This window comes from Balaenoptera acutorostrata, chromosome 1 (genome assembly GCF_949987535.1).
Source record: "Balaenoptera acutorostrata chromosome 1, mBalAcu1.1, whole genome shotgun sequence".
Taxonomy (NCBI): domain Eukaryota; kingdom Metazoa; phylum Chordata; class Mammalia; order Artiodactyla; family Balaenopteridae; genus Balaenoptera; species Balaenoptera acutorostrata.
Window position 1 is genome coordinate 140,898,755 of NC_080064.1, and position 25,692 is coordinate 140,924,446.

Consider the following 25,692-nt stretch of genomic DNA (forward strand, 5'->3'; position numbering starts at 1 on the left):
AGACACAGATGCAGAGAACAAACGTATGGGCACCAAGGGGGGAAAGCAGTGGGGGGTGGTGGTGGGGGTGGTGGTGGGATGAATTGGGAGATTGGGATTGACATGTATACACTGATGTGCATAAAATGGATAACTAATGAGAACCTGCTGTATAAAAAAATAAATAAAATAAAATTCAAAAAAAAAATACTGAGATTCTCTCTCCAGGAATACCTTCAGGCATGGACTTTGGTCACTACCCACCCCCAACATATCATTTGCTTTTTATGCCAGATGGCCTCTCAGTCCATGCTTAGGCAGGGCTTACTTTAGAGGCTGAGGTTTTTAGCACAGATTCTACCCAGTAGTGAAAATGTCATAGAAATAAAGGTGAATGTTATTGGGTCTTCCTGGCCATTGGCTGTGGAATTGCAGCTGGCAAAAGTGCAGTTAGCTGATGCTGCTAGCCTTGTGGTGCTCTTAGAAACAGGCAACCTCTTTGGGTCAAAGCCACCCAAAGCCAGGCCAGCAAAGCATGGATTGGATTTCAGTCCCAACCTACTCCTTTGACCAGGCACCTTTGTGCAGTGTACAACCTGTACAACTGTATGTGGCAGCCCTGGGGGTTTGGCTTATGTCCTTTCCCAAAACAAGCAGAATGAGAAGGCATCCAAACAGCACCTGGTTAGTGGTGCTGTACAGAAGTCTTACATTGCCTCTCTCTCCTCTCTCCACAGAGATCCCCCAGTGTGCTGGCTGCAACCAGCATATCCTGGACAAGTTCATCCTGAAGGTCCTGGACAGACACTGGCACAGCTCCTGCCTCAAGTGTGCGGACTGCCAGATGCAGCTGGCTGACAGGTGCTTCTCCAGGGCCGGGAGCGTCTACTGCAAGGAAGACTTCTTCAAGTAAGTCAGAGCTGGGGGGGTGCACCTTGCTCTCCTTGCCCTGATCTAACTGCCTCCCCCATGCAGTGAGGGGGAAGTTCTCAGTACGGCAGGGTGGGGAGGGCAGGGGTCCACCCTGGGTGGGGTGGGTGAATCCTGGCGCTGAGAGGCTGTTCCTCATTGAGGGCCCCTTTTTGATCACCGACCCCATCACCTCCTGAGGCCCAGAATCTCGGCCTCACTTGAGCTCTGCAAGGGCCATGGGTGGGGAGCCAGCAGGAGGCAAGAGCCAGACTTCTCCAGGGTGGCTGACAAAGGATCCCTGCAAATCCTAGAAGGAGTTGCTCTTTCTGTCTTGGTGAGTTGGTGCCTCAGGGCACTTGGCTGTATCATTTCTGTGGCTTTCAGAGTGGCACTTTGAATTTTGTGCCCCAAATCTAGAGCGTCTCTATGGTCGCTCCTAGGGTCTCAGAGAAGAGTTGCTCCTGGTAGGGGCTGAGTCAGGCTCAGACAGTGTCATCAACTTCAATGGAAATATGACAAAGAGACAGTTTTGTGTGACGGTTTAGAGCCCAGACCCTGCCTGGGTTTGAACTCACTTATTAGCAGTGTGCTCTTGGGCAAGTTATTTAACTTCTCTGTGTCTCAGTTTGCTTATCTGTAAAATGGGGCTGATAATAATAGGGCTGTTAGTTTTGAATGAGTCAACATGTGTAAATTCCTTAGGATACTTGCCTGATACATGAGTATTAGCTCTTAAGACTGTCCTTGATTTTTCATTCTGGGGTTGGGTCCATCAGAAAAAAAATCATGTTGGAACTTTAGGTCAAAGTGAGGGGATCTCCTAGAATTTATTTTCCATGGCGTTTAGTCTGAGACTTCTCTCCAAGAATTTATTACCTGAGGCACTTAGGCTGATGCCTCAAATAACGTGGGCCAGCTGGTAACAGCAAAGCCAAGAGCAGGAGGTGGGGGGTGTCTGTCAGCGACACAGAGCCCAGTGTGGGTGGCCCATGGGGTGCGTGGAGTGTGCTGGGACTGCCGGGAGGCTCGCCAGCACCGGGACACACTGGGCACAAATGAACAAGCCCCGGAGAGATGGTGTGCATCCTTCAGAGGACGTGTTTTCTGGAGACAGGGAGGAGAAATAGGGAGAAGTGCCAGTCCTGATACAGAACATGATTTCTCACAAATCCTCCCCAAGGTTTAACTGCGGGGAATAAGTGATTTGAATTTCTGAGGATTCTCAAATTTGGTTAGTCCAACATGAGTCGAAAAGCACTTTAAAGACGATCTTGGTAACCACAGGGGCTGTCTCCATGGCTTGTGTTCAGAAGGTAGCACTCATTGTCATCATCACACTTTGGTCAAATAAGCACTGCTCTCTCCTTGGGAGTGTGTGTGTGCGTGTGTGTGGGGGGGGCACATGTCTGTGTGTGTGTGGGCATGTCTGAGCTCCCTGAGGGTGGGGCAGTAGCTAGCACAGGCACACCCAGTGAATCCTTGATGGTTCCAGTTGAGGGATGGGCCCCTGCTTCCTCCTCTAAGTCTTTTTTGTGGGCTGTTCCCCTTTCTCCCAATCTTCCTTTTGCTCTCCCCACCTCTGACCCTCGCCTTGTTGCCTTTATTTTGGCACTTACGCGGTTCCGTCCCCTCTACCCACATCCTTTCTCAGCAACACGTTTGCTTCTACCTTCCTCCCTCATGAATGCCGTGGCCAAGCACCATGGCAGCTCTTATGGGCCCCTGGATGGGACGAGTGTCATCATGAGTGGGGGGGGGAGGGCAGGAGGAAGTAGGCGGGTGGGCCTGGCTGTCGGGGTTTGCTAAGCTGTCCCTGCTTCCAGGGCCAGCGCATCGTCCTCCTATTTGGAAATCCTCGGTGAGCTCCAGGGACGAGCAAGAGGCCACGTTGCCTTCTTGCCCGTCTGGGGACGGGATAGGTGCTGAGATGTCCCTGGGTCGGAATTCTGGCTGGGGTTCAGGCAAGGCCTGTCACGACCACAGACCTAGGGCTCTGTCACCAGAGAAGCTCCTTTGAGCCCCGGCCTTGCCCTAGGGCTCTATCTGATGTTTGGACCTCGACTGGCTGCCTCCGGGTGTGGGAAAGGGAGGTGGCAGCAGCTGAAGTGTAGGTTTGGGTTTGGGAGAAGTAGTGGTAAGGAAAGAGGGTCGCTCTAGACCCAGGAGGAGCCCAGGGTATGGGCTAAGGAGGGATTAGCACAGGCCTATGAGCCGTTAGCCCAAGACCAGAAATAAAAGTGACAATTACTCACCCAGGCCGTTGCCCTGGCCCCCTGTCTCCATGGCCTTGCTTGTCAGTAATGTCCCTACTCATCTCCCCACCCCTTGCTGCCCACACACCTCCCCACCAGACCAGCGTCCCCCCTCACAGCTCAGCTCCTGACACCCCGACCCCAGCTCCTTCGGCAGGGCCCCCTCCGCCTACAGAATATCCCAGAAGCACTGTGCCACCAGAGCCTTCCACTCTGTACCCAGCCTCCCATCCAGCTCACTGCTTTCCTTGGGTACCCGATGCCCCCAGCAAGATGCCCCATTTCGCAGCTATTTCATTGTCCAGGGATGAGGTCCACCCTCTCAAGGTCTCCCCATCCTTCCATGACGGTGAGTCCAGCTCCTCAGTGGCCTGGCCACCTTGCCCCTTGTCCCTCCCGATGACTCAGCACGAGCTGCTTGCTTTGCTCATTCCTCACGCACCTGCTTGATCTTCCCCGTTGGCTTGAGGAAAGGCTTATTAGTCACTCATTTTTCTGTCTTCCCCATGCACCTGGCCCCGAGCCTTGCCCACAGGCCATCGCTGGGTTTGATGCAACAGAGAGTAGATTACATAGTGAATTCACAACGCGCTGTGGGGACCAGTTTCCTCTGTACCCGGCTTGGCGTCCTGCGAGTCACAGAGGCCCAGGATGCCTCCGTTATTTAGCCCCAGTTCTTCTCCTTTCACAGGACTGCTCTGCTTCCTAAAGTGGCCCCCTCTCAGGACTGGGTCCTCTTGTAAAGCAGGGGAGCTGGCCGCATATCCAGTGCTGAAACCAGGTCATTAACTCCGTATTGCGGCTGCTGGGTGGAGAGAAATTTAAAACTGAAGTGATTCTCCCCACTGCCAGTGGAGGGGCAATCAGACATGAAGATCGTGCACCTCTGAAGCCCTCGGGGGGCCACATGGATTTACAGGCAGTCAGGCCTCGCCCAGCTTTTGGGGACCATGGCTGTTTGGTACAGGAAGGCACATCTGCAGTACAGTTTGGTATAGCAAGTCACAGCCCTCGGTGAGGACAGGGAGGGAGAACTGTCTACGGTCAGAGTGGCCTCACCTCCCGTCCACAGGGGTCTTGGGACCTGCTGCCCACTTGGGGCTCCGGCTGTGATCTGGTCACAGAATGGGTGGGTCTGCTCCTCATTATAGCTCATTAAAGGTCACCAGGCACCTGCTTTCAGATGGCACATGTGCAGAGGGACACTGGGAGCAGAGAGAACAAGAGGTGGGGCAGGAGGGGAGGGCAGTCCCAGGCAGGCCAGGTCCCTCCCTCGTCGCACACCAGGCTGCAGGTGTCACCACCAGCAGCCTCGAGAGAGGGCCAGCAGGGGCCATGCACTTGAATTTGCCCGTCACTTGTGCCTGTGGCACTTGGAAGATGCCTGGTCAGAGGCATCTTCTCTATGCTCCTTGAAGTAAAAGAGAAAAAGAAAAAAAGAAAAAGCAGTGTCCTTTTATGATATCTGCCCTAAAGCCCGGCTCGGAGGCAGAGGGCAGGATTCATTGACCTCACCGATCAACAGTGTGGTTCTAAGTTCCAGGATCAATATTTTAAATCCCTTTGCCTATAACAAGGGGCAGGGCCACTGCTTTGCACAATTCCAGGGGCATCTTTTATTCTGTGTGAAGCTTTGTGACTCAAGACTGTAATGTGAGGAGTGCCCCGCTGGAGGTGTGTAATACCCCAGAAGTGGGGGGAGGACAGAGAGGAAAGCTGGAGGTTGACCCCCACTAGCTTCCAGCCTGCGAGACATGGTCGTACTGGTGACTGGCAGCAGAGGGCGATGTTGGTGTGTGCACAGGCAGAAAGAAGTGCTGTCGGAAGGTTGTACACTGTGGTTGTTATGTCGTTTGAAGGGTGGGGGCTGTTAAACTCTGTCTTGCTCAGTAACATTGGCTGATTTTTGCTGTTGTTTGTTGTTTTGACTCTTGGGTCCTTGGCTCCCCTTCTCCAAAGGAAATAACATTCTGGGGCCTGAGAGGAGAGGCTTAGTTGACTAATACAGCATGCTTCTAAGATTATTACAATTTGAATCACAAGCCAGGGAGCCAACAATTCCTTGGGTTGCATTTGCTGAGCTGGTCTTTTCTGGACTGTGCATCCAGCACGTGGAGGATCCCTGGCTCCTTGCAAAAGGACTAGAGCCTGGGGAGAGCAGGGGTCTGGGATTTGGGCTTCCCAGTCCCCCTTTTCATCACTGATTTGGTCCTGGGATGAGCCTGGCAGCTCCCTTACTCTGAGGCGTGGTGAAAACAGGTTTTCCGCTCCAGGAACTGGTTCAAGTGCTGGGGTCCTTAGGCAAGCTTCTTGACATCTCTGAGCTCCAGTGTCCTCTGCAGGAAAAAATGGGAACGCTAATGGTGGCTGCTTTAGAAGACCTGGTACCCAGTAGCATTTCGCAAAGGGGAGTTATTTTATCAGTCGAGTGGTCTGGTGAACCCAAAAGGAGCTTGATTGAATTCCTGTCCTGTGTTTTACCAGCTGTTTGTCAGCAAACAAGTGACTAGGCCTTCCTGAAAACCTCATTCCCTTATCTGTTAAGAGGTGACATTCTAACCCACAGAGTTGCTATGAAATGGGAAGAAGATAGTGTGTAAGCTGTGTCTAGCACGGCTGGGTGCTTCATGCTCGGTGCTGTATCTCTGGGTTTCTGGCCCTGGATGTGTTCACCTGGCCTGCGGCCTTGGAGGACTAGCTGTCAGAGTTCTCCCCCAGGCTGGGCCTGAGCTGACCTCTCCTGCCCGCTGCTCCCTCCAGCTTTGAGACCTTCCCACTGAGATGACTTTTAAAATTAATTTAATTTATTTATTTATGGCTGTGTTGGGTCTTCGTTTCTGTGTGAGGGCTTTCTCTAGTTGTGGCAAGCGGGGGCCACTCCTCATCGTGGTGCGCGGGCCTCTCACTATCGCGGCCTCTCTTGTTGCAGAGCACAGGCTCCAGACGCGCAGGCTCAGTAGTTGTGGCTCACGGGCCCAGTTGCTCCGCGGCATGTGGGATCTTCCCAGACCAGGGCTCGAACCCGTGTCCCCTGCATTGGCAGGCAGACTCTCAACCACTGCGCCACCAGGGAAGCCCATGAGATGACTTTTAAAGGCCTAGAACTCCTCAGATGGAGGCTGGGGTAGCCTGGCAGGTGGAAAGGGTACATGGCAGTGGGCCGGGGACAAAGATGCCATGCCGATTTACATGAAGACTTGAGAAACGAACCAGTGATTATTATAATATGAAAACAAACAGCTATAGAATCAAAGAAAGGGCAAGAGTCCGTGTACATTTTTAAGGTAAAGCACAGCCTTTAAGAACATCCCAGGCTTGTGGGGAGCTTCAAGCCATGCCCTGGCCGCCAGGTATGTGTGCTGGCATCTGCCTGCCAGAGGGGGCCGTGGGGAAGAGTCGGAGGCGTTCTGGGGTGACTGCCACTCCGGGGGGTCCTGTCTAAAACTTCATGCTTCTCTGGGGGTGTCTCCCTGCCCCTGAGGCCCTCACCTGCCTGGCACTGCGGGGACCCAGCGGGGTGGAGGGCTGCTGTGCCGTTGTCACTGGGGAGCTGTGTCCCCTCCCCCAGCCAGTCAGTCTCCAGGCAGTCAGCCTGGCTGTCAGCCCAGGGCAGGTAAGCGGCGTCCTTGGGAGCCCGGGAGCTGCTGATTTATCCCCGCCGTTCAGAACAGCCTGTTTCAGCTCCGGCTCGCTCTGTGTTTGGCCCGGCTGCAGGGTAGTTTTGCTGGCTCTGGCCAGGTCTTCATTAGTGACCTTGGGCCACTCACTCCGGTGACCAGGGCCTCCATCCTTCAGCTGGGCAGACGCCCACAGGACATCAGGCAATATGGGCCTGATGGGCCGATAAGGGCCCAGAAACCTCTCTCCGAGGTGGACGTTGAAGAGGGAGCAAGCGCCGGGTTTGAATCCAGGCTCAGTGTGAATTTGGGGCATTAGACCTCTCTGAGTCTCACTCTCCCATCTCGAAAAAGGGATGGGAATAAAAATGTCCACTTTTCAAAAGTTACTATGAAGGCTGAGTAAAATGAAGTGTTCAGTAGCCATCATTATTGGTAGCTATTCCTATTAAGGCCATGACAGCATATCTATGTAGGGAGGAGAAAAAAAAGAGAAAAGGAGGGTCCTGGGGCAGAGGCTACAAAAAGCCTTGGGCCAGACAGGGGTCCTGGGGAGGGAGGTGGGGCCTGTCCAGTGGCAATGGCAGGTCAGGTGATTGGAACAACCGTCCACCTCTCGGTGTGCGGAGCAGCCGAGTCTTCCCCACAGGAGACCATCCCTCCCTTTGTGGTCCAGAGCTCTGTGGCAGTGACCGCAGCCCTCAGCCTTCACTTCCCAAAGCGGGGTTCCCAGCTCTGGCGAGAGGGTCCCGCCTGTGCTTGTGTGACCGCCTCTAGCTAGCTCGTACTCTGTGGCCCCGGGAAGAGGCCACTTCAGTTCTGGGGTTGGTTGTGGTCCAATCTGGGGCCAGGTTCTTACTGAGCCACTTGTTATTTTTGATAACCACACACCTGTTAGGACACACGCACACACACACACACACACACACACACACACACACACTCTAGCAAAATGTGCTTGAAGAACTCACAAGGGGAGGGTCTCTTTGACGTGTGACTTTCCATAATTTCCGAATAGTTTATAGTCTAATTCCCTCGCTAAGCAAATTAAACCTCTTAAGGTAACGATCAGATGGTCCAGATAGTAGCTGTGCGTGCGGACATCTGTAAGATTCAAACACTGGTGGGACCAGGCCCACAGTCATTTGCGAAGGCCTGTAATCAAGGCAGAAGCAATTACTTAGCTGAGCAGTTCCCCCTGGGACCTGAGGCGGTATATCAGGCGGTGATGAGTCCACGGATTATCTGTCTGCCTGCCCCGGAGGCTTCCCGTTCAGCTGCGCCTGCCCACCCTCCCAGAGCCCAGGCTCTCAGTGAAGGCCTCCTGACATCTCTGGAAGCTGCATACTGGAGAGCTTTCTGCCTTGGGAGACTCTGTTTGGAACCAAATAGTTGCAAATCAGCCTGGGAGTCAGATGGCATCTGGGCTGTGGAAACATGGTCCCCAGGCAAAGAGGGATGGGGTGACATGGGAATGGGAGATGGGGGCAGCTTAAAACACACCAGCCGGCAGCAGCAAGTCCCGTTCTCTTAATCACTGGGGCTCAAACTCCTCCCTCCTTTACTTCCCACCCCCAGCCATTCAGGTACCGAGACACGGGGTCCCACCTCCAAAAGGCCCTCTCTTTCCATTCCCACTGCCTCTCTCCTCTCTCGGGCCCCTGTCACCACACCTCTGCACCGCTGGAAGCTTTTCTAATCGGCTGTCCTTCCCCTCTCGATCCCCTCTCTGCCAGTCTATGCCTTCCTGCTGCAGCCCATCTTTGGCCACGTTGCCCCCGTAGCTCCTGAATCCCCCGAGCCCAGCGCCCAGGAACCCGTGGCCTGGCTCCACCACGTTTCCTGCTGATTCTCTGGCCGAGGTCACACGAAGGTCCGGGGAGAGCCAGGCTCTGACTTGTCGATCTGGCTCCTGGGGTCTGTTGGTGCCCCTGGAAGCGCCACTTTCGGAGAAGCCACGGACCAGCCTTGCACCCTGTGGCGGGCATCATGGGTCCATGCAGCGGGCTGGCCGGGGGTATGGTGGGAGGGGGTGGGATGGGGCCTCTGTCCCCGAACGTCCATGCTGCTGCCTGCCTGTCCCTGTGTCTGCTGCACCACTGTTGAGAATGAGTCCTTAGCTCTTGAAGGGCTCAAGAATCAACAAGCAAGCTGCAGATGCTGCAAGGGGGCCAAGAGTGTCCATCACGCAGGGTTTCTCAGAGAATGGTCCATGCCACAGCTGTACTGGGGTCATCCGTGTGGGGCTTGTTAAAAGTGTGGGTTCTGGGCCCAGAATCAGGAGTCTGGGGTGGCTTTTCTGCTTCTAAGCAAACATCCCAGGTGGCACTTCTGCACAGGGTAATTTGGTGACAGCTGGGCTAACACCTTGGCAGAGAAGAATTAGTCTGGAGTAAGGAGAGCCGATTAGGTGCCTAGAGGAGAGGAGTGGGAAGGAGGGACGACGTTGTTGGGCCAGCTGGCAGCCTGTCCCATCTGTGAAAAGGGAATAATAATAGCTACCGATAAGGGCTGTTGTGCGCTTTCAATGAAATAGCTCACGTGAAATCCCCTGGTGCATACTGACTGCTTAATGCATGTTCACAAAAATTAAGAGAGCTGGGCTGCACTCTCGTAGAAGAGGGTCAGATCCTACACGTCCCATTGCCTCTTGGGAAGCAAATCTCCCCCCAGCAGGGAAAGCGGGGAAGGATGGCTGGGGGAAGGGAGAGTTGGGCTGTAGACCTTTTTCTGCCACTAACTGGGCTGTGTGATCTTGGGCAAGCCCCTGACCCTCTCTGGGCTTCCCCAGTTTGCTTCTGTGTTAAATGAGGAGGTTGGACTAGGTCACTGGTTCTAAAGCTTTTCCCGTTGTATTCATCTCAAAGTAATATTGAACGCTCGTTGAAAAGAAAAACATTATATTAAAAACAAAAAGCAGAGCCTGAGGGGCAGTTTGTGAGTGTGTGTGAGTATGTGTATGGGGGAGCTGTGTCCGTATTCTCTAAGGCTCTAACATTCTCCGGTGTCAGGCCTTCTCCAAATATGGCCCCCGTCTATGTCTGGAGAAGGCTGACCGTTCTGGGGCAGAACTCTGTTTGCCGTGACATGGCTATGGTGGTGATATATGTTGGAAATATTGGTACATACAGTAACAGTAAATATCAGCGACTTACCTGTCAAGTGTGGTGATAGATAAAAGAAATACATGGAGGGAAGTGTCAACTGGGAAAAAAATATATGGCCGGCAGTAAATCACCACCAAGCAATTAAAGCATAAAATTAAGTTGTGTGGTATTTTGTTTCCTCGGGACAGTGCACCGCACTGTGGCAGCTCCCACACATGGGAGGCTGGCATGGGCCCGGGCTGGCTGCCACTGACTGCTCCCAACGGCCCAGAGAAAGGAAGAACATTGGGTTCAAATCCCAGCTCCACTGTCTATGGCTGTGAGGCCTCTGGCACGTTTCTTACCCTCTCTGAACTTGTTTCCTCATCTACAAATGGGGGAATGTGCATTAATGCATACCATAGGAGTGGGTCATTCACTACGTATGACCAAATAGTCACTGAACACATATCCCGGGCCAGGCACTGCTCCAGGCGCTGGGTCCACTGGTGAACCAAAGAGATCCAGCCCTGCTGTCACGGAGCTCGCCTTCTAGAGAGGGGAAAAGACAATACGATAAACGAACGAAATGCACAGTACATCCATGGGAGATGAGTGCTTTAGAGAAGGGAAAGGAAGTGCTGGGGTGGGGTGCAGGGGAGGTGGTTAAGGACTGCTCCCTGAGAAGGATACATCTGAGGGGAGACCTGTAGAAAATGCAGGAGTGAGCCATGTAGATATCTGGGGAAAGAGCTCCGAGCCCAGGAAGCAGGCCGGATGGTGCAGGATCTCAGAGGCCAGTTAGGGGACTTTGGCTTTTACTCTGAGTGAGAGGGGAGCCACTGGAAGGTTTTGCGCAGGGGAGTGAGATGGTCCGACTCAGGGTCACTGTGTGGAGGATAGACGGTGGGGCAAGGGCTGCAGCCAGGGGATGCTTTAGGGGAGCTGTGGGCAAGGGGAGAGGGTGGCCTCAGCTGGGGAGGCAGTGGTGGAGACGGCGAGGGGTGGTCCAGGTCTTGGCATAATTTTGAGTGGTGCCAATGAGATTTGCTGACAGATCAGATGCGGGTGTCCGAGGCTGTCGGCCTGAGCAACTGTAAGAATGAAATCACCCTTCTCTGAGATGGGGAAGGTCACTGGAGGAACAGATGCTGGGATCTGCATCTGGATCAGGAGTTTGGTCTTGGGCGTCCAAGTCGAGATGCTGAGGACGTCATGGATGTACCCGTCTGGAGTTGGGTGGGGAGGTCTGGGCTTGGAGGTGGAAGTAGAATCCCCAGGGGTGTAGGGTGGACAGAGAAGAGGTGTGGGAGGTGGAGGAGGGGCTGTCCGAGGAAGGAGCAGAACCAGGAGAGCTGGGTCCTGAGGCCAAGTGAACGCAGCGTTCTAAGGAAGAGGGATGGCCGATGTGGTGGAAGGTCAGGGAAGGTTAGACCTGACCACTGGACTCAGCAATGCCGGGGCCGCGCTGACCTGGTCAAGTGCAGTTGGGGTTGATTTGTCAGTGGCACCTTGACTGGGGCGTGTATTATTCAGGGTTTTCCACGGAAATGCAACCAACGTGTGTGTGTGTGTGTGTGTGTGTGTAAAGAGATTTAATTTAAGGATTGGCTCACATGATTTTAGAGGCTGAGAAGCCCCAAGATCTGCAGTCAGCAGGCTGGAGACCCAGGAGAGCTGATGGTATAAGTCCTAATCCAAAAGATGGCAGGCTCGAGACCCAGGAAGGGCCAGCATTTCAGTTCGAGTCTAAAGGCAGGAAAAGACCGATGTCCCAGCTCCCAGCAGTCAGGCAAGGGGAGTTCACTCTCACTCTTGGGAGGGCCAGCCTTTCTGTTCTCTTCAGGTCTTCACCTGATTGGATGAGGCCCATCACATTGAGGAGGGCAATCTGCTTTACTCCGTCGACTGATTCAAATGTTAATCTGTCCAAAACCGCTTCCAGACACACCCAGGAAAATGTTTGAGTAAACATCTGGTTGCCCATGAAATTAACCAACGGAGTGGATTCAAGAGAAGACTGAGAGCAGGGGCATTAGAGACCCTGCCTAGAGACCCCTCTTTTGTGGGATTTTGCTCCAAGGGGAGTAGAGAAAGGGGTGGTAGATGCAAGGAGGTGTAGGGTCAAGAGAGGTTTTATTTTTTTAAGTGGCAGAACTATTGATAATAGCATGCTGTACGCTGCTGGGTAGATGTGGTAGAGAGGGGAAGTTAATGATGTGGGTGGCAAGGGGGCCAGTTGCTGGGTGGATGATCTTATCAGGCAGGAAGGAGCGGACTCTGTGCCCAGGCGGGCGGGCGGCCTTGACCAGGAGCACAGCCAAGTCAGCTGTAGGAAGCCGAGAGACCTGGGCAAGTGGCGGCGGGGCGGGGGTGGGGTATGTGTGGACGCGACAGTGGGAGTGCCTGGCAGGCCTTTGCTTAGAGCTCCTTTTTTCTCCCGGAAATAGGAGGCCGGGCCGCCAGCTGAGATGGAGGATGAGGGGCTTGAGAGAGAGAAGGTATGGGAAGGTGGGAGCGCTAATGCACTAGGGAAGTGCCCTGTGCTTTCCCGGGCCCTCTTGAGGTCCAGAGCCTGAACTTAAGGGGAGCCCGGTCAGGGAGGTGGTGTGTTTCCCTCGGCCCTGTTGACGCCCGGTGCTGCACGGAGGAAGCGGAGGCCTGAGAGCGGGACGTGGGTTCGGGGTGTGGGCGCGAGAGGGATTCCTAAGGTGGACCACGGCGTCTTTGCTGGGTAAGGGGGGACGTGAGGCCATGAGGGGAGGGAGGGGCAGTGAGAGGGGCCGGGTTGCAGGGCTGTGGGCGTCGGGCTGCTGCGGGGACTGAGCTGGAAGGACAGGACGGTGCGAAGGTTGGAAGTTATTCCTGGAGGCGCCGCAGTTCCTGGTGACACGGTCCGGGGTGGACCATGGGCGTGAGCGGCTGAGGAACGGTGGAGGCCATGCCTTTCAGGAGAGGAGGCCAAGGAAACGAGAGGGCAGGGGCAGGAGGGACCGCTCTGGGGACACTGACGCCACTGAGAATTACGGCAGCAGGGACGGTGAGAGCGACAGTGAGGCAGGAGGGAAACTCGCCCCAGGGTGGGGCGTGGGCCGGGGTGACAGTGACTGCCCTGGGGAGGTAGCGGTGTGGCCTGAGGGCCGCTGGCGAGGCTCAAGCGAGGTTACGTACCACGCGGGCGCACGGCAGGTGCTTGGTAAACGGGAGGTACATACCACGCGGGCGCACGGCAGGTGCTTGGTAAATGGGAGCTGCTCTTTAATCGTGTTGGTGACCAGAACATGGCACCTGGCCTGATGACGGGTCAGAACTTAAAATCAGGAACGTGCTGGAACGTCTGCGGTGTAGGATTTACATGCGCCTGTTTCTAGAAGATGTGGTGCCTGCCAGGCCTGCGTGTCCCCCTTCCTGCAGTATCCAGACACCCTGAAGTGGAGAGCGGGCCAGGCAGGCCTGTCGAGAGCAGCCGGGGTGGACAGATGAATGGGCAGAGGGGACTCAGGCTGAGCCCGGGCGCAGAGCGGGAGGCCAAGGACACAGGCCTGGCCCTGTTCCCAGGGGTGGGGGCAGCCCCTGAATGTCAGCCATGACGTCCGGTGCATTTCCGGAAGCCCAGGCCCCTCACGCCTGACCTACACGTGCAGGAAGGCGTTGATAGGACCAGTTGGTGTGTTGAGGTGGCCCCTGGGGGCAGCCCCGCATCGCAGGCCTGGGAGCCGCATGCTCGGCGGCTCAGAGCAGCTGGGGATGCCTGAGGGGCACAGGGCCCCTGGAACCATTTGCTGTATAAATGAATACAGGTCCCCTAGGAAAGTCGCTGTTCTGTCTCACAGTGTGTGTGTGAAAGGGCCCCTGGAACCCACTTCCAGTCCAGAGTAAAGGCACCACGGCTGGCACCGAGTTCAAATCCTGGCCTTTTTACTCTTTGCCTGTGTGAGCCGAGGCCGGCCCCTCACCCATCTGAGCCTCAGTTTCTCATTCGTCAGAAGGCATCATAATCCCCGCCTTTCAGGTTGGGCACTCAGGAGACATCTGTGGAATGAGTGCAATGATGAGAGCAAAGTGGGCTGGAAAGTTTATGTTTTCGTAAACTTCGGGCCTCATTTCAATGGGGGGTTCAGTTCCCTTCTTAGGAGAGCTTTTGCCAGGAGCTGCAGTTATTGTGGTGAGTGCTAACCCTTCCCCGCCTGCTTCGGACACGTGCTTGAAGGAGCAGTTCGTGCACTCATTCCTCCCTGCGTGCATTCATTCACTCCTTCCGTGGGTCTTTGTGGCTTGCCTGCTGCTCGCTGGGCAGAGATAAGAGCATTGCCAGTGAGGTTGCTCTGAGAAGGAAAGTAACATTAGCCATTAGCAAGTCCTCCCTTGTGTTTTCTTTGTCTTTTGGATCAGCTCCAGCTGCTTTTCCCAGGGAGACCGGCTGTCCCCGGAGGCCTAGCAGGCAGGGCTGACCAGAGAGAGATCGTCCTTCTGGTGAGCAAGGCCAGTGCAGTTTGCACCCGAGCGGGCAGGGCCCCGCACACAGTAGGGGCTCAGCGATAGGATGAAGGGAATGCTGACTAGAAAATTCCTCGGAAGCCTCTTCCTTGGCCAGTGTCCTGCTCCGCCCCCGTCCCCAGCATCCTTCAGATTTGGTCAGGTTGGTTAGACTATTGGTTCCGTGTAGCAGCCGGGTTCACAGTTTTACCTCGTTTTGGACCCGGGAGTTTTAGCCGCGGCCATCTCATTATTGCTCGTCACAGGACAAGTTGTGTAGCCTCTCCAGGCCGTGGCTGCCTCACCTGTGACTCTGGCTGGTCTGAGATCTGGACACTCAGGACAGTGTCGTCATCACATCTGCAGCCCCACAGGACGGTGCCTTATTTTGGGCCCCCTGGCTCTGAGCAGAAGTTGGGGTGGGGGCGCGCCTCAGGACTGGGCCACGCTGGGAGAGCCCTGTGGGCCCAGGGGGTGCACGCAGTCCCCTCAATGAGGGTCCCGCTGGCCGTGCACCAGGGGAGAGAGGTAATAAGGAGCAACTTCCACTTACCATCGGTATAAATCCCACAATCAGGAAAATTGCTTCAATTGCTAAAAAATGCCGGTGGGAAAGTCCATTTATTTTTCATTTTTCTTGTGCACTTGCCACCCTCATGCATGAATCACTGTCGGTATGTAGATTAAATTTATACCCTCGTTATCTTTCATGTCTCTGGGGCTCTGGTGTCAACTAGGTTTCTGGTTACCGAAAGCCACTGCCTGCTTTTTAGTGGCGAGAGGATGTGGCCCTGCCTGTGGGCGGGGCCGCTGCAGGGTCTCCACTCTGTTCTGGAGTCTGCTCAGCCCTCCTCCCCCTCCGGCCTCCACCCCGTGACTCGGCCACAAAATAGGACTTGCTTTTTGGAAAACTCTAGTTCTTCTCTGGAGCTGCTTCTGCTCCAGCCTTTGCAGCAAAGGATTTGGACGCTCGGGTTTCGGTGGTTTATTTGGGAGGGTTTGCAGTGAGCAGGACGAAGGCATTGTTTCATTTTGAACACCTGCTTTGTGAATTGGCCTGGACTGGATAGATAAACTACAGGCAACTTGAAAACACACTCTAGTAACACATATACAGGCTTCCTTTCTCTTTGTCCTTCAGACACACACACACACACACACACACACACACACACACACGGAAGAGCTGGGTGCCTGCCTGCCTTCCTCTCTCATACAGGTGACATGGTTAGACAGCAGTTGTGGAAGAAGCCTGGCTCTCACCTGTGCTCTGGGAGGTTCAGAACCATCTAGGACTGACAGTAGACTTTGTTCTCCATTCTCAGATTTAGCCATCTCCTTGCATAATCTCTAAAAGCATGGTTCTTTATTCACTGATTTATTTTTCAACAAACTTGATCTCTACTTTTCTGGGTCCTGGACTTGAAATCTGATGAAACCCTTGAAACCCTTTAAAAATTTGTTGAAAGTTCAGGCGCCCCCTCGTGATGCACAGTTTTGAAAAACTCGGGGTTGGTTGACAGAGCCCGTCCTGAGCTCTGGGCTGAGAACCCCTGCTCTGAAGAGGCCTGCTCCCATGCATGCCACCGTCCTCACAAAACCGAGGGGCATTCCAGGAGTTCAGAAGCCTGGGGTCCTTCCAAGCCAAACAGCTCAGGCCCTCACACCCCGACACCCTCCTCAGATCTCGTCTCAGAAGAGCAGTCCCTGGGGCCACGCTCCTGGCTCTTTCGGCGTTACCCATCTAGACTTAAAGAACCCCACTTCTCTCTGTAACCCCATGTCCCCGGGAGGGGGCTGAAGCCGCAGCTGGCCGTGCCTGCTCCAGGCCCCTGCAGCCCCCGGCAGGTATCATTACTGCACAAGAGACCCATCATTCTGCATTAATCTGGGATTCATCATGATAGCCATGACCATAATTAATTTATTTGGTATTAATGGGGATGAAATATGTACTGTCCTTTCAGGGGAAATCAGGCTGCCTATAAGCATTAGTTAAAAGGACCATTAAAATCAAACCTTCCCCAGATCCATTAGGCAAAGTCTTTCATCCTGAAGAAGATAAAGTTCTGCTGTGTGAAATGTCATGAATAATTAGGTTGATTGCTGTTTTAAACTCTGCCCCTTCCTCCCCAGCCCTCCCACCTCCCTCCTGCCGCAGAGCCCCCCACACACCCACCGCTTCATCGTCACATCTGCACTGGCCCCCGATTCCCCTCTGGCCTCTACGACCACTGGCGTGGCTCTGTGTGTATGGCCAGGACGGGGAACGGGCTTAAATGACCCAGCTGGACTATAGTTGCAATGAGTCTACTTCTCTTCTTTTCCCAACCTTGGGCCCGGGTGGTGGGCACCTTCCTCTTGCCTCGGTGCTGCTCCAGAAAGGGGTAGATGGGAAGAGGTCTGAGGCAGCATTTTTCAAACTGAGGTCTGCAGGCCCCGTGCCTCGAATGGTGGCAGGGGTATAAAACGCAGATTCCTGGGCTCACATCTCAGGGGCTGTGCGTGGGAAGGGGACGGAGGCTGCTACGGAGGGTTTGGTGTCTGCCGGATGGAGGGGAGAGGCAGGAGAGAGAACCCATCGTGAGAGGCCCGCTCTGCGGCCGAAGTGCGATTTCTCCAGGGCCCCGTGTGGACCCTGGCGCGTGGCGTGTCCCAGCCACACGGGCCTCTCCCGTGGGGAGCACGGGAAGAGGCGTTTCACCTGATGCTTTATGCACATGGGTGCACACAGTTGCCCCGTGGGGCTGGTCCTCTAGGCAGAGGGTGAAACTGCCTGCTCAGTGGGACCTGGAAAATCCTACAGCCCTGGGTGAACTGACGAGCTGTTAATCGGACAGTTGGGTGGCCCAGGGGTGGAGGCCCGTGGACCCCCCCCGGAGCGGCGGGGTGGGGGAGGGACAGCTGAAAAGTGCGCGCAAGCCAGACCCCGCCTCCCTGCCCCGCGCTCTAATCCTTTCACGCTGCCCTGACAGGCGCTTCGGCACAAAATGCACGGCCTGCCAGCAGGGCATCCCCCCGACCCAGGTGGTCAGGAAGGCGCAGGACTTCGTCTACCACCTGCACTGCTTCGCCTGCATCATCTGTAACCGGCAGCTGGCCACGGGGGACGAGTTCTACCTCATGGAGGACGGGCGGCTGGTGTGCAAGGAGGACTATGAGACGGCCAAGCAGAACGGTAATCAGCACGGCCCCTCCCCCGGCCTCCGTGCCGGCCGCTGCCCCTCGGAGCCCTGCTCGCCCCCTGCCTCCTCTAGAACCTTCCAGATGCCTCCAGGGAGGGAGAACCCCCAGCCCCCAGCCCCTGGCACTTGCTGCTCCGCTGAAGCATCCACCGGTTGCCAGCTGCTGAGCGCCAGCCTGTCTCGCACGCCAGCACGTGGGCTCGGGAGCAGCCGGGGACCTTGTGCCCGTCATCTCGAGGCCCCTCGCTTGGGGCGGGGTGGGGAGGGTGCTCCGCCTGCAGTGGACACTGCAGCTGTCCCTCAGTTTCCCACATCGGGGTGCACATTTACCTCCGCACCTCAGAGGCTGCAGTCAGCAAGAGCCCTCGCGTTGGCCTAAGTCACCCTTGGAACGGGTCAGCTCGTATTTCAGTTGATTGTATTCTGTTTCTCCTCGCAGACTGTGGGCTTCTCGAGGGCAGGGACTTAGGGCTGACGACTCTTGTGTCTCCCAAGCCTCTCATATGGGAGCAGATGCTCAGCCAGTCTCCTCGTTCAGGGAGACCCAACCATCTCAACTATCTGCTCCCGTGCACCCCGCCCCCCTTCCCTGGCCACCTCAGGGCCCTGTGCACGGTCTGCACAGAAGCTCGCAGCACAGGCTGATGTCGGGCCCCAGCCTTTAGTAACCACCCTGGAAAGCCTGCCTTCACAGGGGCGGCCTGGGCAGCAGCGGCTCCTGCCCTCCAAGGCCTTGTTCTTGGGCAGCCCTAGGTCTTTCCTGGGCCTTCTCAGGGCCCAGAGAGGGCTCGGACCCCTCCCCCTCATTCCCCAGTGCTCCCCGAAGGAAAGCCAAGCCCGACTCCCCACCTCCTGCAGCCCCACCTCAGGCTTCTCACTCACGGCTGTGCCCTCCACCCTGGCTCCGAACATGGCATTTGGCCAAACTCAACCTGGGAATCTCAGGCGCACAAACTCGTGAAACATCCAAGGTCATTTGCCTTTGACTGGAATTTTTATCGACTCAGGGTGTTACTGCGGAACACTTTTGTTGACGGCTCTGGGCTTGATGAAAAAACAAAGGAACAACAATTTCATGTATCTCCTTCCAGATCTTTCCTCGGTCCCCACATATATATTATATAGATATGAGCAATGCATGGAGTAATTAGTCTCTCGCTAATGAACGCAGTTAAAGGGTTTGTGGTGGTGAGGAGGCCCTGTTGGTGGGGCCGCGGGAGCCGAGCTCAGCCTGGGAGGGACAGCGCGGCAGGGCCTCCTCTCTCTTCTGCTCCCACCCCCGAGTTCTGGCGCTTGGCATGGACAGCCCTTCAGTCTCTTCTCCTCTTTCTGGGGCCTCTGCAAGCCTGCTCCCAGGCTCTTTGCCTTAATGTATTAATCTGCTCTGGCTCCTTAAAACTCACTCGGTGCTGTTACTTTGGAGTCAGTTACGGTGTCACAGAAGATGAGGGATAAACCCTCAGCGCAGATGGACTCAGAGAGCCCAAGCTGCCCGTGGAACTCTGATGCCCTTCACCAGAAACCCCAAGGATGCAGGCCACCCCCAGGGCCAGCGGCTGCTTCTCGCTGTCAGAGGCCTCCTTCAGACCCTGAGCACTTGCAGCCCGGCATCCACGGCTGCTGTGGATGGGTCGAGAGAAAGGGGAGACCAGCTGGGGAGGCAAGAATGACCCAGTGGGGCTAACGCTTTTATCGAGGATGGTTTGCCCCGCAGCAGACCTCTGTAGGGTGGTGGAAAGACACCGAATTTGGCCTCAGAGGTTGGTGGGCATCTCTGCCGGGTCATGCACTAACTTGCGGGTTCCCCCGGCAAGTTGTGTACCTGGTTGAGCCTCGGCATCTCAGCTCCATAGGGGTGGGTCAGAGCACCTGTCACATAGGGCTGTGTCCTGAGGTTTCCAGAGGCTGACACTGGTGGAATGGGACATTCCACGAGGGAGAGACCAACATGGAAAAGAAATGCAAACAGTAGGTGAGATCTGTTGTAGGTTTGCCAGCAGCTGGGGGTTACACAGTGTTTCTGGTCTGTTCCTCCTGCCTCTGGCTGTCAGTGAGGCAGGGGCCACTCCATCCCTTGAAATCTGGGTGCTCCTTAGCGAAGCAGGGGCCTTGGTCTGCTGTGGGACATTTGGCTCTCTCTTTTTATGTTTTAATTCCTCCTTGCTAATCTAAACCCTTTTTCAGGCTTAGGTTCCCTCCCTGGTGCTACCCAAAAGACTGAATATCAGCTATTTGTATCTTGGTGTGAATGATTTTGTTCATTTGTTAATCTCCCTGGATATTTGCATTTTCAATATGATGAGGTGGCATTTTATGCCAGGGACAAGTGCTAGGAGACCCTGCATAATTCAAAACTAACATATTTTAAGACTAATTTTCCCATAGGAATTAATGTAAAAAGTCGGGGGGTGGGCGTGTATCCTGGGAGCACATAAATCCATAACCAGTGAAGTGTATCTTTGCCTTAATGCTACTTTTTATTTTCTCAGCACTATCTCAGTCTCTCCCAGATGCTCTCTCCTAAATTAACAGCCTAGGGTATCATGGTCTTGCTTGGCCTTCCTCATAGCATTTTATCACATTTAACTTCTGTACCAAAGTTATTGATTTTTGGGTACATTTTTCAGCACGAGCACTGCCACCACTACTTAATGAATACTTGGATGATATTGTTATAGGATATAAAAAAGATTTTAAATTATAATAACAGTGAATGTTAAAATAACAGCATAATAGTCCCCATAATCACAAGAAGAAAGTTCCGCGTACGTAGCCAGCCATGCGGAACCAAGGGGCCACCAACCCAGGATGACAGGGGTTTGTCCCAGTGGCGCTGCCATCTGGCCATGGTGAGAACAATCTCTAATGCACTAGGCCAACCTATTTTGAAATTAAGCAATTCTTGATGAATTGAAAAAATTTTTGGTGGTTTCATTATTTCAAATTTTGTACATAAAGACCATATGGATATTTGTAAAGTGCACTATTTCGTATTTGCATCAAGTTCTGTCATGCTCTTATCTCTATAAATATGGGCAGACGGGAGTGATTCCTAAGAACAGAATTTAAAGAATTTTGGAGGTTTTCCTCAGTGTGTGTGCCTCAGTGGCTCTGGAATCCTTCCTCTTTGGGTCCAGGACCCCAGGGAGGGACTTGAGTGGTGGGCTTTGAGGATGACACTGCTCTGCTGGGGAAGAAAACAGCCCAAGGAGGAGAGAGGACTGGGGGCCTTGTCCCCCCTCCGCTGTGTGCACGATTGATCGTAGTGTGAGCCTGGGCTTAATGTCATTAAGGATGACTTAATCCTACAACGTGCCACCCACCCAGGCTTCAGAGGGGCGAGGGGACTTGCCCACGTCACTCACTCAATGAGAATGGTGAACCCAGGTCTTCTGACTCCAAGAAAAACCTTTTAGAATTGTTGTGAGGCTCGTAGGCACATAAAGCTCTTAGATCAACGCCAGGCACATAGTAAACACTTAATAAACATTAGCTATTATTATTGTTGTTCCTAAGAGAGGGTTTTCTTGGGTGGAAAGGAAGAAAGGTAGGAAGATAGGCATGGAGCAGACCCCCTTCAAAGTACACATGTGGGAGGGGCACAAAGAACCCAGAGGGCCAGACGCAGCTGCCCATTCCCTCTTCCTTGACTCCGGGGGTGCTAGGCAGAGAACAGAAGTAAGTCTAAGTGCTGGGAGAGGAACAAACCACTCACACCCAGTGCCTCTCTCTGTGCCTGATTCTGACTGAGAATAAACAGCCTTTGACCCACAGGAACTTGATGGTCAAAATCCATTGAAGAGAGCTGATCAATCAGCATGTTGTCCTGAACACTCTTCAGACCAGTGTTTTTCAAAAATTTTTGACTATGATCTGCAGTAAGAGACTCATTTTATGTTTCAACTCAGCACACATATTCATACAGCAAGCATTGATCAAGTTTCATGAAACAATACTTGCTCTCATCTACCTCATCCGTCCCATCGCATTCATCCATCCCATCCCATCCATCCCATCCCAACCCATCCCATCCCATCCCATCCCATCCCATCCATCCCATCCATCCCATCCCAACCCATCCCATCCATCCCATCCATCCCATCCATCCCATCCATCCCATCCCAACCCATCCCATCCCATCCATCCCAATCCATCCCATCCATCCCATCCCAACCCATCCCATCCATCTCATCCCATCCATCCCATCCATCCCATCCCAACCCATCCCATCCATCTCATCCATCCCATCCCAATCCATCCCATCCCATCCCATCCATCCCATCCATCCCATCCATCCCACCTCATCCCATCTCATTCCATCCCATCCATTTTATTTCCTCTCTTAGTTTTTGATCAACTAAATTGACTTCACAACACACTAGTGGGCTCTGACCCATAATTTATGAACATTGCTTAGGTCAGCCCTGCTATGAGCCCAGGGCTGTGGAAAGGCAGCGAAGCCGTGGGTGGGACCTGGGGGAACGGACATTCCTGATGGGAGGAGGGGCAGGCGCCTGGGGCAGCCCAGAGCACAGACTTCATTCTGGCTCCTTCACCTTTGCAGCCTGGGCAGTAACTCACATGGCTGGCCAGTCAGAGTGTTTGTCATGATGGGGAAACGCATGGAATGGTACACCTTCAGCCTGAGGAAAGCCCCTGTGTGGCTGGGCTGGCAGGGGAGAGGCAGGGAGCTGAGGCAAGGAGGACATCGTCCTCACTTTTCAGTGACTCAGAGGGCCTGTGGTGCAGGCGTCGGCTCCCTGGGGTTTGGGACCACTCCCCTGTGATAGTCCCCATTTTCCCACACTCTTGCCCATAGCAGGCAAGATTACATGAGGAGAGGAGGAAAGCGGGTTGAGACCCAGCTGCTTCAGATGGGCTGGACCCAGTAAGAAGTGGTTTTCATTGCAGATGACTCAGAGGCCGGAGCTAAGCGACCCCGGACCACCATCACAGCGAAGCAGCTGGAGACATTGAAGAACGCCTACAAGAACTCCCCTAAGCCCGCCCGGCACGTGAGGGAGCAGCTGTCCTCGGAGACAGGCCTGGACATGAGGGTCGTACAGGTGAGGCACCAGCCACCCTGGCCTCCAGGCCTCCTTTGCTGACCGGGGAGCCCGGGCCCAGCGCCACCCAGGCCGGGCCTGGGGCAGGGGTTGGGGGTGTCCTGCGGGTCCCTGCGCCTGTGCCCTCCACGTGAGGGAGGCTTCGGGAGTGGTAACCATGGCACCTCATCAGCGGTGTCACTGATCCCCTGGGGGGGTTGGGCTCAGGGCCACAACCCCCGGAAATTTGCCGAATCAGAGACACATTTCTGAGGCCCAGGCAGGGGGAGTGGTGGGCACGTCCCTTTCCTTGCCCTGAACTCTGCTGAGGCTTCAGCCTTTGTCTTTTGTCTCGGGGACCCTGGGGGCTTTGGGTTCGTGGTGGACGCCCCCCGAGAGTGTCCCTTGTGCTTGTGTGGCAGGTTTGGTTTCAGAACAGAAGGGCCAAGGAGAAGCGGCTGAAGAAGGACGCGGGGCGGCACCGCTGGGGGCAGTTCTATAAGAGCGTCAAGAGGAGCCGGGGAGGCAGCAAGCAGGAGAAGGAGAGCTCGGCAGAGGACTGTGGGGTTAGTGACAGTGAGATGAGCTTCCGAGGTGAGCAGGGCTGCAGGGGCGAGGCCCAGGCCCTAGGAGAGGCCCCTGGGAAACAGTAATCCCCGATGCTCACGAGGGGTCTTTCTTGAGGCCTGGCCAACTCCCTCCCGAACACAGCCCTCCCTGCAACTTGGAGTAAAGGGCAGGGGGAAAGGGTAGTGGCCCTTCCAGAGGGGACAGGGCAGAGGAAACCAGAGCTCTGCTGCGGACATATGGAAGCCGGGTTCCCAGGCCCGTGGGCCCCAAGGCCTCCCCTCCTTGCCTGCGGCCCGGGGCTCCCCCACCAGCCCACGCAGCTGTGCAGGACAGCTGTGTCTCTGCCTGCGCCCTGAGCCCCCCTCCTGCACTTCTCCCCTCGGCCGGGGCACCTGCCTCCCTCCCGTGACCCCCTAGAGTGAGCCCCCGCCTCTCCTGGCGGTGGGAGGATGTGCTCAACGGGCCCGTTGCCCTGGGAAGTCAGTACTGTGAGTGCACGTGAGGTGGGGACCGGCCTCGTTCTGAAATCCCTTCCCCCTCCGCTCCTGTCATCCAGTCCAGCGCAAACGCTTTGCTGCATGCGCTATATTCAAATTTGTGCGTCAGCAAAGTTGCAAATGGCTGCATGTTTTGGCTCCTTCGGTTGTTTGCAAATAGCCATACGGTTCTCATGCAATGAGTTCTCAAAAGTGGAAGGTCTTCTGTTGTGGGGCGAAGGGAAGAGTCCTGAGCTGGGGGATCAGAAATCTGGTTTCCGGCTATGGCTCTGTCAAACTGATTCACTTCTCTTGAGCCTCAGTTTCCCCATCTATAAATGGGGAATAACCACATCCTTGCCCACCTCACAGTGTTCTTGGGGATCCATGAACACAACTGACTGTGAACGTGTTTGGGGAAAGCTCAGCACATTTTTACACTTGGAAGACATGACCATCCCCTTTAGGGAGCCTGTGCTCCCACAGAGGGCCCTGGTCACACGGGATGACAGGTGTAGGCAAAAGGCCAGTTAATGGCCATTTGACAGTGGAGCTGAGCCTTCATCGCCTGCCCCCTCTAAAGGGCATGACTCCCCTCCCCCTTTTCATTTTTGTGGGTGGGGTGAGGGACAGCCTAGGGCAGGCTGTCAGAAGGGATGGGTGTTGAAGTCCACTCTAGGGTGGCCTTGGTAGGAATGGATGCGGAGGCCCAGGTGGGAATAGAAAGGAAGTCTGTGGGGCAGCAGATGGCATGAGCTGCCTGCCAGGACCATGATGTCCTGAGAGGACTGTAGCCCAGCCCAGAGGTCTGCCCGTGGGGCCCTGGGGAGGGTTCAAGGGCCTTATGATCACCTTCCAGGCCTCTTGGTGGGGGAGGTGGAAAGCCACTTAATCTCCTCTAAGCTGCTGAAATCAACGTCTGGAACATACAGGATTGTTAAGTCTCGTTTCATAGCTCCTTTCTGTTGGGTGCAGGTGGGTCCCCAGGTTGACATATCATTGGTCTCTCCAGGTAATTATATAATCTTCTTTTTCTTAAGACTAAAATTGCTCACCTCTGTTGGAGAGAGGAATTCTTCTGGGTGGCAAAGGTTCCATTAGATCCCCGTAATGAAATTCTTCCAAAAACAAGAAGGTCATTTGCCTTAATCAGTCTAATACTTTGTCCCCAGTGAAGAGCTTATTGATAGACGGAGAAACCAAGTACTTTAATATTGAACCTCTTTCCCAGGTAGGCCAGAAGGCTTTTGTACACATGTCTTAGAGAGGTCCTCAGCTCCCCTGACCGTATGGGCCCACTTGTTTCCCAACTAACTGAACCAAGCACTTTTCTCAGTTTGAAAACTTTCAGATGAAATCTTGTTAGCACAGAGTTTCTTCCATTTGTGATGTGGAGAACATATGACCCACCAAACCTCAGGCGTTCATATTCCTCAGTGTAGCCATCTTCATACCTGAGCACACATGGGACCAACAAACTCACCAAGCATTTGTCCAGCCTTCTGGGACCTGGGCGTTTGGTCTCTGCAGGTGTTTTTTCCCCTTGATGTGGGTCAGTCTCTGGATGCCAGGCTGACATGTTGGCGTCTGGCTCATGCTTGGGCTTCTTTCCTGGTCGTGTGTATTCCTAGGTTGTGAACAACAGGGGACCACCGGAGTCCTGGCGGCTGACAATAAATCTCCGTTCTTTTGTCCACAGAGGATCAAATTCTCTCAGAACTTGGCCACACCAATAGGATTTATGGCAACGTGGGGGACGTTACAGGCGGACAGTTAATGAATGGGAGCTTCTCCATGGACGGGACAGGACAATCCTATCAGGACTTGAGGGATGGGAGCCCCTATGGAATCCCCCAGTCTCCATCCTCCATCTCGTCCCTGCCACCCCACGCTCCTTTGCTCAATGGGCTGGATTACACGGTGGACAGTAATTTGGGCATCGTTGCGCACGCAGGGCAGGGAGTCAGCCAGACGCTGAGAGCCATGGCTGGGGGACCCACCTCTGACATCTCCACAGGAAGCAGTGTAGGCTATCCCGACTTTCCAACTAGCCCAGCCTCTTGGCTCGATGAAATGGATCATCCTCCTTTTTAA

General features: G+C 54.6%; 1 protein-coding gene across 1 annotated transcript in view; it reads left to right on the forward strand.

Annotated features, from left to right (window-relative positions):
• The window catches only part of LHX4 (LIM homeobox 4), a 42,824-nt gene extending 17,132 nt beyond the window's left edge, over positions 1-25,692 (forward strand). Inside the window, exons 2-6 of the mRNA XM_007188193.2 lie at positions 717-888; positions 17,298-17,500; positions 22,419-22,573; positions 22,975-23,146; positions 25,298-25,692. Of these exons, the coding sequence (XP_007188255.2) occupies positions 717-888; positions 17,298-17,500; positions 22,419-22,573; positions 22,975-23,146; positions 25,298-25,692 (1,097 nt within the window). The remainder of the gene's footprint in view (positions 1-716; positions 889-17,297; positions 17,501-22,418; positions 22,574-22,974; positions 23,147-25,297) is intronic.